General features: G+C 45.3%; 1 protein-coding gene across 1 annotated transcript in view; it reads left to right on the plus strand.

The window, feature by feature from the left end:
- The first annotated feature begins 2,733 nt into the window (after positions 1-2,733).
- The window catches only part of JPH2 (junctophilin 2), a 45,573-nt gene continuing 33,000 nt past the window's right edge, over positions 2,734-15,306 (plus strand). The window contains exon 1 of the mRNA XM_018574376.1: positions 2,734-3,147. Coding sequence (XP_018429878.1) covers positions 2,769-3,147 — 379 coding nt within the window. The 5' untranslated portion in view covers positions 2,734-2,768. The remainder of the gene's footprint in view (positions 3,148-15,306) is intronic.

Below are 15,306 nucleotides of genomic sequence, written 5' to 3' on the forward strand. Positions count from 1 at the left end.
CCTGTAGGCCTGCCACCCCCACCTGCACACTGCTTGAGTTCTGACACGCTCCCTGCACACTGCTTCAGGTCTGAAACCCCCTTGCACACTGTTCCAATCAACATAGCCCCCCCTCACACTTCACAAATCAACACGCTTCCCTGCACACTGCTCCAATTAGCAGTGCTCAAGCTGTTGATTGGGGCAATGTGCAGAGGGGCAGATAGGACCACAGAGTACAATCCTCTGGTTCTCCAGAGAGGTGCTTTAATACACTGACAATGTACTGACCACCACAGCGCAATGTCTTCCTTAACAAAAAAAGAGAAGTAAACATTGAATGGAACACATCTCTTGTACAGAGGTAAGAAACTGGGGTGGGGGGATAATGCAGGTGATAACACATATAATCTTGGGAGATATTTAAAGTGTATGTATAGGGAAAACATTTTTTTTTTGTATAGCGTGGGGAAGGGTTAGGCCCTCTGTCAATATTTTTGTGCTATGTGTCCCTACTGGGGAGATTCACTCTCTGTATCTGTCCCGGTGACCACTGAGGAAACCCAAAATGTTAAAGTTGTCATCAGAACAAGAGGTGAGGGGAAGTCTTCCAATAAGGACACTTGTGTAGGTGACAACTGTCTAAGCCCCCATTCACACCTGAGCATTTTATCACGCTTTTTTTTTTAAAATTTCCCATTATACTCAGTGGTGCCCCATTCACAGCCGAGTTGTGCGAAAAAGTACATGAGCTTTTTTTGTGGGCAGAATAGCTCATTTTATAGATTTCAATGAGAGGGCCTGAAAACGCAACACAATCAGTTTACTGCATTTTTTTGTCTGACAATCGGTCTGCTCCTCCTAACAGCTTGAGCCCTTTGAACAGAATGGAGGATTCCATTGCTGGATATGGAAACTTTCATTTGCCTGCAGAGGGCCCACAAGAACCTCGACGAGCCCAGTGATGCCCATTGCAAGAACCTTTACGACCCCAGTGATGCCCATTACAAGAATCTTTATGACCCCAGTCTTGTCCATTACAGGAACCTCTACGACCCCAGTCATGTCCATTACAAGAACATCTGCGACTCTGGTGATGCCCATTATAAGAACCTTTAAAACTCCAATGATTCCCACTACAAGAACCTCTACGACCCCAGTGATGCCCATTACAAGAACCTCTACGACTCCAGTCATGTCCATTACAAGAACCTCTACCACTCCGGTGATGCCCATTATAAGAACCTCTGCGATGCCAGTGATTCCCATTACAAGAACCTCTACGACCCCAGTCATGTCCATTACAAGAACCTCTACCACTCCGGTGATGCCCATTATAAGAACCTCTGCGATGCCAGTGATTCTCCATTACAAGAACTTCTGACTCTAGTGATGCCCATTACAAGAACATCTATTACCCTAGTGGTCCCCAAAACAAGAACCTCTATGACTCCAGAGGTTCATTACAAAAACCTCTACAACTCCAGTGATGCCCATTACAAGAACCTCTACCACTCCGGTGATGCCCATTGCAAGAACCTAAATAATAATAATAGTCATCATAATCGCAATAATATAAAAACATTATTAATAACTAAAATAATACTTTATTAATTATGTGTAATGATTATTGATACTACTACTACTAATAATAATATACAATTATTGCTAATCAAAGAATAATACTAATAATAATAATATACAATGATTGCTAATAGCAAAATAATACTAATAACAATAATCATTTACAATTATTGCTAATAACAAAAGAATAATAATAGTCATCATCATCATAATAATATAAAAAACATTATTAACAAAAATAATAATTATGTGTAATTAGTATTAATACTCATAACTATAAAATAATATACAATTATTGCTAATAAGAGAATAATAACAAAAATAATAACATATTACGACTACTGTTATACAACATGGGTTCATTATACCTAAAAAGCACATATTTAGGTGCCTCTTATATTGCCTGCATTATGTTCTCTACTCTCTTGCTTATACTACCCCTGGCAGAACATTTGCCAATAAAATGGCAGTGCCCCCCCACTACACGAACAAATATTCCCTCATCATCCACAGGATCTATTTTAAGTCTGCCTTCTTTTGCTATCAGTCCGTCCCTCTCTACTAGTGAAGTTTTTTTTTCCCCTTCCCTCTCTCTGTACTTGCTCTGAGAAGTAGCCATTGAGCGGAGCAGGGATTGGGCTATATTTTTGGAACAGCTGGGATGCAATACCCTTGTTAGGTCTGTTTTAACATTCACTCATCTCCCGCACTCACAGGCTGTGTGCCTGGGACTCTACTCTGCTGTCTCGCCCGGACACAGAGAGAGAGGGGGAGCGAGTCCGTTTGCTGGGAGTGGGTTAAAATCTAGGACCACCGAAATGATATCATGAACGAGAAGAGCCAAATAATGCAAGGACAGGCTGCGGAGCAAGTTAACCCTTTCCTAACTGTGGCACGACCCAGGCCGAAGAGATCCAATCAAATTAACCCTCTCTGCATCGTGAGAACTGGCTCTGGCTTCAACCTCGCCGCACCGGACAAAATTATTTTTTTACCCAATTAAAATCTTAGTGCCGCTCTTGCGCAGTAATTTATTTAAAACAATCACGTTTTTGATCCGATTTAAATTATTTTTTTTAGATAACATATTTTATGCCTCAAAAAATATCAAATTTTTAAATTGGGCTTAAAGAAAATTCAGAAACCGTTTATTTTTTCGTACTTTAAAAGTTTTTAGCTTTTTTTTTTTTGCATTTCAAGTCAGCATGAGCGGAGGTCGGTTTGACTTCGACGACGGAGGGGCATACTGCGGGGGGTGGGAAGGTGGTAAAGCCCATGGCCATGGAATCTGCACAGGGCCGAAAGGCCAAGGAGAGTACTCGGGGTCCTGGAATTACGGGTTCGAGGTGGTAGGCATCTACACCTGGCCAAGTGGTAACATGTACGAAGGATACTGGTCGCAAGGGAAAAGACACGGCTTGGGAGTGGAAACCAAAGGACACTGGGTGTACAAAGGCGAATGGACTCATGGATTTAAAGGAAGGTATGGAGTCCGGCAGAGTATGAGCAGCGGGGCAAAGTATGAAGGAACGTGGCAGAGTGGCCTACAAGATGGATATGGTACTGAAACGTATGCAGATGGAGGTATGAAACTATAGATTCAATAACACCATGTATACATAGATGGCTGTGGTGGGCGGCATTTGTATATCAATGGGTCAAATATTTAAAAAGGTCTTCAACAGTCTGATGGTACTGTCACGGACATTGACCCACTAGCCATGGTCCAGACAACCCTGAGCTAGGAGAATCAAGTTTTAGGGTAAGCAGTAAAATAAAACAAAATGATATTAAATTTAAGGCTGGGTACACATAAGAGGTGGATCAAAGTATACTTCTCTTGCTCGTGCTTAAGGAGACTGAAACCAATGAATTTATAACGCCTGCTGGATTTGGTGTCCTGGTTTGTTTTACATAGCAAAGTAAACCAAGATACGGCAAGTTGGATCTGGCCCCAAATCCATTGACTTTTTACAAATAATGTTACACAGTTTATAACATAATACGAATATTGATATAAGATTATATAAATGTTCTATGCAAACTGCACCTGACCTACACACCACCACATACTGTAGAAGGTGAACTTCCAAGGGAAAAAAAGATCTCAGAGCAGATATTCAGTTCCTATTGGGTGAAATCATTTCTAAACATTTACCAGGTCTGCCTTTGCTTGTAATGGAGAAGGTTAGCTAGTTTGTTTAATTTACTATTCGTTAGCAAGCTTTACAAAAACAAATTGCACTTGTAAGTTGGCTCTCGTTAGCATCTAACTCTATAGATCTGTTTCACATACACAGCACTCGCCAATGCTTATTGAACAGGACATTTTAGAGATATTCTGATTTGTACATTTTCTGGCTGCCCACGGTTTCTCTTGTGATGATGGTTTTGGAATTACACATGGGTCGCCATTAGGGGTCATTATAGCACTGGCTGGGCACAGGTGACCTCAGTCACTCAATGGCTTCTGTTAACTCGCAGGGAATCTGGTAGCATAATTTCTTGGATTCAGCTCTCGGCTATGAATCCCTAATGATCATTAGACTCTAATTATAGCACTACACATGATTTTAATCATGTGGCTAAAAGTGATACTGATAAATCTCCAGGGCTAGCGATCATTCATTGCCCACAGAGGCTTGTGGACAAAGGGGTTTGAATTAAAACATAGGAGTTGTGCTTCTTTTTGAGATACGTTTGCTGATTGAAGTTTGGTGTTTCCTCTGTTTCTTTTCGGGACTCAAGATCTCATTGCGTCATCTAAACACATAAGCAACATCTGTCAGTAGTTAAAACACTTAAAACATTTGAAACACGGGGTTGGCAGGTGTCTATTAATCATCAGGTTTCATATAAGCAACTACACAACTCACATTAAGGCTTGTGGACAAAGTGGCTTCAACTAACTAAAACATTGTCAACCTGTAAGCAACTTCTTAAACTTCCTGTAAGCAATATAAATATTGTAACTGGGTTAATGTGTGTTAGCAAGGTTGATGAGTTGCTCGGTGCGCACACAAATGGAGCAGCAGCTCCAGGATACCTAGGTGACAGATGTGAGCAGGATGCACTCCTGGAAGCTCACATTGGAGAACTTGAGGAGCATCATTGAAGAGACCTGACAATCTTGAGAGGAGTTTTCTGCTCATTGAGCTAGCGGTTAATTAGTTTGATGGAGAAGGTGGAGGGATGAGTGAGGATGGTAGGAATCTGGGTTACTGTAGTAAAAAGGAGTGGTATGGATTAACAGAAAAGGATGGCCAGTCCTGTGTTTGAGACTATGTTGCTAAGTTGGGTTAAGATGGGTGGGTGGCAAACCCAGAGCTGGGTTAAGATGTGCAGCTGGCAGCACTAGATGTCACTGCTATCGCTAACAACTGGGAGAGCAGCCTATCTGGTAGGGGCGGTGAGAGTAATGCAGGAAGGCCTAGACAGTTGGTTGTAATAGAAAATTCTATAATAAAGAGGCCTGATGGAATAATTTTTCCCCAGGAGCGCCTCAGTCGAATGGTTTGATGTCTCCCTGGCGCTAGGGTTTAGCATGCGGTGTATCAGGTAGACAAATTACAGAGAGGGATTTGACATGACCCAGCTCTCTTTGTCCATGTTGGGACCAATGGCTGATTACATGGAAGATGGGGAACCTTTAAAAATCAAGAGAAATGGCAAGCAAGTTGGGAGGAAGGGTCTCTAAGGTTATCTTCTCTGGGATGTTTCCTGTGCTATGTGCAACGCAGGAAAGACAGCGGGAACTTATAGAGTTAAATGGATGGCTAAAGACCTGGTGTAAGAGAGAAGGATTTTGATTTCTGGAGCACTGGGCTGACTTTTTATTGGGGGTTCTACCTATATGCTAAAGATGGTTTACACCTAAATTGAAGAGGGTCTGATATGTTAGGGGGGAGGTTTATGAGAAGTTTGGAGGAATATTTAAGCTAGGATTGAAGGGGAAGGAGAGTTAGAATAAAATGGGGTAGATAAGTTAGACAGGCATCAGACACTAATGGAGGGTATGGCAGGAAGATTCCCATGTTACAAACATTGGTGATTACAATACTATTTGTACTAAGAAAATATATGGTAAAAACAAGTGCAAAATGCAGCAATGGTTTTAAGTATTTGTTCGGCAATGCCAGAAGTTTTCCAAGCAAAATGGGAGAGTTGGAAGCTTGGATGCATAAAGAGCACTATGATATAATTGGTATTGCTAAATTTTGGCTTAGTTCACATGGCTGGCCTGCTATTATTCCTGGCTTTGCTCTCTTTCGAAGAGACAGGGTAAAACAGTAAGGTGGTGGTGCCTATCTCTATGTGAGAAGTGGTCTAACAGTGAGTGTGAAAGAGGACCTTGTTGATGGAGAGTATGATGGTGCTGAGATATTATGGGTAGAGTTATATATGAGCGTGCATACAGCCAAGTTATTTATTGGAGTTTGCTGAGGTGAGGAGGTAGGATTGGGACAATGGTAATGGTGGATGATTGACTTGTGTAATGGCACTGCTAGAACAGTAAAAGGCCAAAAATGTATAAACTTATTACAAGACTATTTTAAGGTACAGTTTATAGGAGCCCCAGCTAGAAATGATGATCAGTCATCACAAACAGGAAAAGTCGCTGCCTGTATGGTCACGTACCTCCTAAAGACACCCTGGAGTCCCAAAGCCCAACAGCTTTAATATGAAAATAGTGACTTTGTAAAGTCACTCAGGGTTTCACCCCTTCTGTGCCTTACTTTAGTCCATGAACCTGTCCATCATACGGATAGCCTAAAACAGGAACTAAAGCATTAACAAAGTAGCAGAGATCCGGTTCACATTAATGTCACATTTGAGTCATTGACTTGAGGTGGCCATAGACCTTAGAGGATGTTTAGATGTGCAGACACAGCCTGACTGCATCTGCTAAGCATGTACAGTATGTTCAGATCACCTGAGCCTGTATTAGAGCCTGTATGTGACTTCACACCACAACTGTGAAGCCAGCCTAATGCATTTCCCATATAGCATTCGTTACATTCCTTATTCCCTTACCTGTACAATGCAGAATGCTTTGTACCCGATGGGAAGTGTCGACATTTTACTTGTTGCCATACAGTGTGCACAGCGTGTACAGATATCTATGGAATGTTAGTTTAGATTAGCGTTCAGTGACAACATTTCTTCTGAAACAAGAGACAGATAATACAAACTGTGAACAGTGCTGGTGAATCTTCAGTCCTGCATGAAAACATCACATTTTCCATAGACTTGGCATAGATATTTAAAGGAGAATTCCAGAGCAAATACTTTCCCCCAGTTTGTAATAGCAGAGCTGTTTAGATCTCTAAATATATATATATCTATATATATATAATTTTGACCCCCCGTTTCTGAAAAAATTGACCATTTCGCCAATCTCCTAAGATCCAAAATAATTTGTCATCTTTATGTAACCGGACAAATTGACTCTACTTCTTTAAATGTTTTCTAGCTGTCAGAATGTGTCAGAGCAGCGGACCCCTTCCATAGTTCCATGGGGCGGGATTCACCGTACAGCTGTCTACATTATTCCCACATGAATTAGATGAGTCACCACTGACGGGCTTACAATATGTAGATGACACCACTGGGACTAGAGGGATTCGTGTCTACAATCCCAAGAACCAAATTTACAGAATAACACAGTGGAAAAAAACCCCAGAAATGTTTCCAGAGAAACCAGATCCTTCCATTAAATCAATGGTTAACTCTGATTGGTTGTTATGAGACACAACTTCCCTTGTGCTCCAGTTTTAACCAATCAGGGCACAGGAGTCACAGGGATTCAAGGACCCGTGCACATATGTTTTATTGCCCTGCAGACACTCGGATAGAAGTGACTTATAAGATGATGAGGCTCTCAGTGCCCATTGCTTGTATTGGATGGTGAGTACCTGTCTGAGGACCTGCTACTGTACACTTCCTATAAGTGTGAGGTCAACCAGATGATGCCTTTTCATTAAAGGAAACCTGTCATGAATGATATATGTGGGCCGCCATAGCTGAGCTGATCACATTATGAAGATCTCTGTTCACTGGCCATCATGGTAAATTAAGTGACTTCAGTGCTCTCTAAATCACTTTACCAATGCAGGGGATGCCTGTACTGCATTATATACATTATTCTACAAGAAAGAAGGCAGTGGGATGCAGGGGATGCCTGTACTGCATTATATACATTATTCTACAAGAAAGAAGGCAGTGGGATGCAGGGGATGCCTGTACTGCATTATATACATTATTCTACAAGAAAGAAGGCAGTGGGATGCAGGGGATGCCTGTACTGCATTATATACATTATTCTACAAGAAAGAAGGCAGTAGGATGCAGGGGATGCCTGTACTTACTGTATACTGTAATATACAATAAAGGAGACAGGGGTATTCCTGTACTCACTGTATACTGTAATATACAATAAAGGAGACGGGGAGATGCCTGTACTCACTGTATACTGTAATATACAATACAGGAGACGGGGATGCCTGTACTACACTGTATACTGTAATATACAATAAAGGAGACAGGGGGATGCCTGTACTACACTGTATAGTGTAATATACAATAAAGGAGACAGGGGTACACTGTATAGTGTACAGTAAAATAAATGAGGTGGGGAATGCCTGTACCACATTGTACTCTACACTGTACAATAAAGAAGACAATGGAATGCAGGGTATACCTGAACTGCATTATATTCAGTACTGTACAATAAAGAAGCCAGTGGGATGCAGGGGATGGCTGTATTGAATTGCACACTGTACTGTACAATAAAGGATGCGGGGGATGCCTGTACTGTATTGTACTCTGTACTGTACAATAAAGAAGACAATGGAATGCAGAAGAATTCCTGTATTGCATTGTATACTGTATAGTACAAAAAGTGGGACAGCAGTATGAGAGGATGCCTGTACTGCATTGTACACTACAATACACAAAAGAGACGGGGACGCAGGGGATGGCTGTACTGCATTATACAGTACAATACCAGAGACGAGGATGCCGGGGATGCCTGTACTGCATTATACAGTGTACCGTACAATAACAGAGACAGGGACGCAGGGGATGTCTGTATTACATTATACACTGTACAGTACAATAACATAGACAGGGGGACGCAGGGGATGTCTGTACTGCATTATACAGTGTACCGTACAATAACAGAGACAGGGGGACGCAGGGGATGCCTGTACTGCATTATACACTGTACAGTACAATAACAGAGCCTGGGGGACGCAGGGGATGCCTGTACTGCATTATACACTGTACAGTACAATAACAGAGCCTGGGGGACGCAGGGGATGCCTGTACTGCATTATACACTGTACAGTACAATAACAGAGCCTGGGGGACGCAGGGGATGCCTGTACTGCATTATACACTGTACAGTACAATAACAGAGCCTGGGGGACGCAGGGGATGTCTGTACTGCATTATACACTGTACAGTACAATAACAGAGACGGGGGCGCAGGGGATGCCTGTACTGCATTATACACTGTACAGTACAATACAAGAGACAGGGGGATGCAGGGGCTGCCTGTACTGCATTATCCACTGTACAGTACAATACAAGAGACAGGGGGATGCAGGGGCTGCCTGTACTGCATTATCCACTGTACAGTACAATACAAGAGACAGGGGGATGCAGGGGCTGCCTGTACTGCATTATCCACTGTACAGTACAATACAAGAGACAGGGGGATGCAGGGGCTGCCTGTACTGCATTATCCACTGTACAGTACAATACAAGAGACAGGGGGATGCAGGGGCTGCCTGTACTGCATTATCCACTGTACAGTACAATACAAGAGACAGGGGGATGCAGGGGCTGCCTGTACTGCATTATCCACTGTACAGTACAATACAAGAGACAGGGGGATGCAGGGGCTGCCTGTACTGCATTATCCACTGTACAGTACAATACAAGAGACAGGGGGATGCAGGGGCTGCCTGTACTGCATTATCCACTGTACAGTACAATACAAGAGACAGGGGGATGCAGGGGCTGCCTGTACTGCATTATCCACTGTACAGTACAATACAAGAGACAGGGGGATGCAGGGGCTGCCTGTACTGCATTATCCACTGTACAGTACAATACAAGAGACAGGGGGATGCAGGGGCTGCCTGTACTGCATTATCCACTGTACAGTACAATACAAGAGACAGGGGGATGCAGGGGCTGCCTGTACTGCATTATCCACTGTACAGTACAATACAAGAGACAGGGGGATGCAGGGGCTGCCTGTACTGCATTATCCACTGTACAGTACAATACAAGAGACAGGGGGATGCAGGGGCTGCCTGTACTGCATTATCCACTGTACAGTACAATACAAGAGACAGGGGGATGCAGGGGCTGCCTGTACTGCATTATCCACTGTACAGTACAATACAAGAGACAGGGGGATGCAGGGGCTGCCTGTACTGCATTATCCACTGTACAGTACAATACAAGAGACAGGGGGATGCAGGGGCTGCCTGTACTGCATTATCCACTGTACAGTACAATACAAGAGACAGGGGGATGCAGGGGCTGCCTGTACTGCATTATCCACTGTACAGTACAATACAAGAGACAGGGGGATGCAGGGGCTGCCTGTACTGCATTATCCACTGTACAGTACAATACAAGAGACAGGGGGATGCAGGGGCTGCCTGTACTGCATTATCCACTGTACAGTACAATACAAGAGACAGGGGGATGCAGGGGCTGCCTGTACTGCATTATCCACTGTACAGTACAATACAAGAGACAGGGGGATGCAGGGGCTGCCTGTACTGCATTATCCACTGTACAGTACAATACAAGAGACAGGGGGATGCAGGGGCTGCCTGTACTGCATTATCCACTGTACAGTACAATACAAGAGACAGGGGGATGCAGGGGCTGCCTGTACTGCATTATCCACTGTACAGTACAATACAAGAGACAGGGGGATGCAGGGGCTGCCTGTACTGCATTATCCACTGTACAGTACAATACAAGAGACAGGGGGATGCAGGGGCTGCCTGTACTGCATTATCCACTGTACAGTACAATACAAGAGACAGGGGGATGCAGGGGCTGCCTGTACTGCATTATCCACTGTACAGTACAATACAAGAGACAGGGGGATGCAGGGGCTGCCTGTACTGCATTATCCACTGTACAGTACAATACAAGAGACAGGGGGATGCAGGGGCTGCCTGTACTGCATTATCCACTGTACAGTACAATACAAGAGACAGGGGGATGCAGGGGCTGCCTGTACTGCATTATCCACTGTACAGTACAATACAAGAGACAGGGGGATGCAGGGGCTGCCTGTACTGCATTATCCACTGTACAGTACAATACAAGAGACAGGGGGATGCAGGGGCTGCCTGTACTGCATTATCCACTGTACAGTACAATACAAGAGACAGGGGGATGCAGGGGCTGCCTGTACTGCATTATCCACTGTACAGTACAATACAAGAGACAGGGGGATGCAGGGGCTGCCTGTACTGCATTATCCACTGTACAGTACAATACAAGAGACAGGGGGATGCAGGGGCTGCCTGTACTGCATTATCCACTGTACAGTACAATACAAGAGACAGGGGGATGCAGGGGCTGCCTGTACTGCATTATCCACTGTACAGTACAATACAAGAGACAGGGGGATGCAGGGGCTGCCTGTACTGCATTATCCACTGTACAGTACAATACAAGAGACAGGGGGATGCAGGGGCTGCCTGTACTGCATTATCCACTGTACAGTACAATACAAGAGACAGGGGGATGCAGGGGCTGCCTGTACTGCATTATCCACTGTACAGTACAATACAAGAGACAGGGGGATGCAGGGGCTGCCTGTACTGCATTATCCACTGTACAGTACAATACAAGAGACAGGGGGATGCAGGGGCTGCCTGTACTGCATTATCCACTGTACAGTACAATACAAGAGACAGGGGGATGCAGGGGCTGCCTGTACTGCATTATCCACTGTACAGTACAATACAAGAGACAGGGGGATGCAGGGGCTGCCTGTACTGCATTATCCACTGTACAGTACAATACAAGAGACAGGGGGATGCAGGGGCTGCCTGTACTGCATTATCCACTGTACAGTACAATACAAGAGACAGGGGGATGCAGGGGCTGCCTGTACTGCATTATCCACTGTACAGTACAATACAAGAGACAGGGGGATGCAGGGGCTGCCTGTACTGCATTATCCACTGTACAGTACAATACAAGAGACAGGGGGATGCAGGGGCTGCCTGTACTGCATTATCCACTGTACAGTACAATACAAGAGACAGGGGGATGCAGGGGCTGCCTGTACTGCATTATCCACTGTACAGTACAATACAAGAGACAGGGGGATGCAGGGGCTGCCTGTACTGCATTATCCACTGTACAGTACAATACAAGAGACAGGGGGATGCAGGGGCTGCCTGTACTGCATTATCCACTGTACAGTACAATACAAGAGACAGGGGGATGCAGGGGCTGCCTGTACTGCATTATCCACTGTACAGTACAATACAAGAGACAGGGGGATGCAGGGGCTGCCTGTACTGCATTATCCACTGTACAGTACAATACAAGAGACAGGGGGATGCAGGGGCTGCCTGTACTGCATTATCCACTGTACAGTACAATACAAGAGACAGGGGGATGCAGGGGCTGCCTGTACTGCATTATCCACTGTACAGTACAATACAAGAGACAGGGGGATGCAGGGGCTGCCTGTACTGCATTATCCACTGTACAGTACAATACAAGAGACAGGGGGATGCAGGGGCTGCCTGTACTGCATTATCCACTGTACAGTACAATACAAGAGACAGGGGGATGCAGGGGCTGCCTGTACTGCATTATCCACTGTACAGTACAATACAAGAGACAGGGGGATGCAGGGGCTGCCTGTACTGCATTATCCACTGTACAGTACAATACAAGAGACAGGGGGATGCAGGGGCTGCCTGTACTGCATTATCCACTGTACAGTACAATACAAGAGACAGGGGGATGCAGGGGCTGCCTGTACTGCATTATCCACTGTACAGTACAATACAAGAGACAGGGGGATGCAGGGGCTGCCTGTACTGCATTATCCACTGTACAGTACAATACAAGAGACAGGGGGATGCAGGGGCTGCCTGTACTGCATTATCCACTGTACAGTACAATACAAGAGACAGGGGGATGCAGGGGCTGCCTGTACTGCATTATCCACTGTACAGTACAATACAAGAGACAGGGGGATGCAGGGGCTGCCTGTACTGCATTATCCACTGTACAGTACAATACAAGAGACAGGGGGATGCAGGGGCTGCCTGTACTGCATTATCCACTGTACAGTACAATAACAGAGACAGGGGGACGCCTGTACTGCATTATACACTGTACAGTACAATAAAAGAAACTGGGATGCAGGCTTTTAACGCTGCCACTGACCTGAAACAATCATGCAGATGGGAAAAGTGAGAGTGATCTCAGAAGTCTTAATCCGCATGTTTCTGCCAGGTCGTGCACCCAACATACTGAAGCCAGAGTGACAGCCAGGCAACCTCAGGCATTTTCAGAACTGGCAGACCCCTTTCTGTCACATTACAGAGACATGATGAGATAAAGAGCCCATTTTTGTAATATCCGTCCCTCTCATAAATAGGACACATTTCCCCTGAGCTTTACAAATCCATCATCCCAAGTATCAGATCACACTGCGCAGTCTATTCAGGAGATCAACTGACGCAAAACACGCCCTGTCAGCGTTCTGCTCCGGGTTTCCAGTGGCATATCATTCCCAGCGCTCGCTGTTCCAGCTCTGGGGGTGGAAAATGAGCCGTCTGGAGTATCAAGTATGATACTGACAAGCTGGTACTGAGATGTGGAATGGGGGCTGCAGCTCATCATTCACCCAGCAGCACTGCTTGTATTTTTGTGAACAAATGTGAGTGACAGTATACAGTTCAACAGGTCTGATCACAGCCCACAGTGCAATGGGAACGCTCCCTGTCCTGCTCCTGCATGTGCTGGAGACATTATGATGGTCACAGATACAAAGAGCATTATTAGTAATGAGCCAATCACAGAATTTCTACTAGCAGTGTAGCGGAGGCGAGATATTCACTATCCACTTAGCATTCAGTGAATTAGTTCTCTTGCAGAGCTCCACACCCCTCAGTGCTGGGGACCCTGATTTTGTAGGGATTATATGTTGGGGTCCCCTGCCCCTTGTGACATGACTGTCCTTATAGAACTGTATGATACTTCCTTGATAGGATCCACTGTACCATATTTTTACTATCATACTTCATATAGCCATGTACAAGTTCTCCCTCTAGTGGCTGTCTGTAGGTCAGGCAGTGCAATCAGCACGGTGTACCTTCTGAATGACTGCTGAGAGGGAAGTCATCTAGTCTGTGTGTGCTTATCAACACAAGTCTATCAAGTGGGCTCCCTTTGCATTGGGAAAGGAGGAGCAGTAAACTGTAGAGTTGGGGAATTGGTTTCATTATTGACATCCAGCGCTGGGATAAGGTCCTTTAGCACCCAATGTGAAAAGGCCAAACTACATACAGCCCATCTTCCCCTCAATGAGCTGTCAACCACTTCAACAGCATAGGTTGCCACCCGTCCCCTTTCCTGCCAATGCACCCAATGTGTCCTCTTCTGTCACAGCATAGGTTGCTGGTCCTGCCCTTATTGTGCCCCCCCTCCCCTTTCCTGCCAATGCACCCAATGTTGCCTCTTCTGCCATGGCATAGGTTGCAGGTCCTGCCCTTATTGTGCCCCCCAATCCCTTTCCTCCCAATGCACCCAATGTGCCCTCTTCTGTCACAGCATAGGTTGCTGGTCCTGCCCTTATTGTGCCCCCCCTCCCCTTTCCTGCCAATGCACCCAATGTTGCCTCTTCTGCCATGGCATAGGTTGCAGGTACTGCCCTTATTGTGCCCCCCCTCCCCTTTCCTCCCAATGCACCCAATGTGGCCTCTTCTGTCACAGCATAGGTTGCAGGTCCTGCCCTTATTGTGCCCCCCAATCCCTTTCCTCCCAATGCACCCAATGTGGCCTCTTCTGTCACAGCATAGGTTGCAGGTCCTGCCCTTATTGTGCCCCCCCTCCCCTTTCCTGCCAATGCACCCAATGTGCCCTCTTCTGTCACAGCATAGGTTGCAGGTCCTGCCCTTATTGTGCCCCCCCCCTCCCCTTTCCTGCCAATGCAATAGTGTCCCCCCCCCCCCCTTTCCTGCCAATGCCCCCAATGTGCCCTCTTCTGTCACAGCATAGGTTGCAGGTCCTGCCCTTATTGTGCCCCCCCCCTCCCCTTTCCTGCCAATGCACCCAATGTGCCCTCTTCTGTCACAGCATAGGTTGCAGGTCCTGCCCTTATTGTGCCCCCCCCCTCCCCTTTCCTGCCAATGCACCCAATGTTGCCTCTTCTGCCATGGGTTGCAGGTCTTGCCCTTATTGTGTTGATACAGTTGATGAAGCTAATCCAATTGATGTGACTTATCTGCACTTATGGGAGCCATACAACCTGTATATTATAATTGAAGGGATGGGTTGTATCTAAGAAGGACCAACTTGCAAGAAGCAAATATGGTAAACCCTAGTAGGCAGAAGCAAAATAAAGACAAGGGTTTTAAAACATATTATGATATTATTCACTTTACAAGATTAAATCCATATACTGTATATACTGTACATATACGGGAACCATTTTAAATACTAGAGGGTAGG

The sequence above is a fragment of the Nanorana parkeri genome, unplaced genomic scaffold, assembly GCF_000935625.1.
Source record: "Nanorana parkeri isolate BGI_ZX_2015 unplaced genomic scaffold, ASM93562v1 scaffold50, whole genome shotgun sequence".
NCBI classification, from domain to species: Eukaryota; Metazoa; Chordata; class Amphibia; order Anura; family Dicroglossidae; genus Nanorana; species Nanorana parkeri.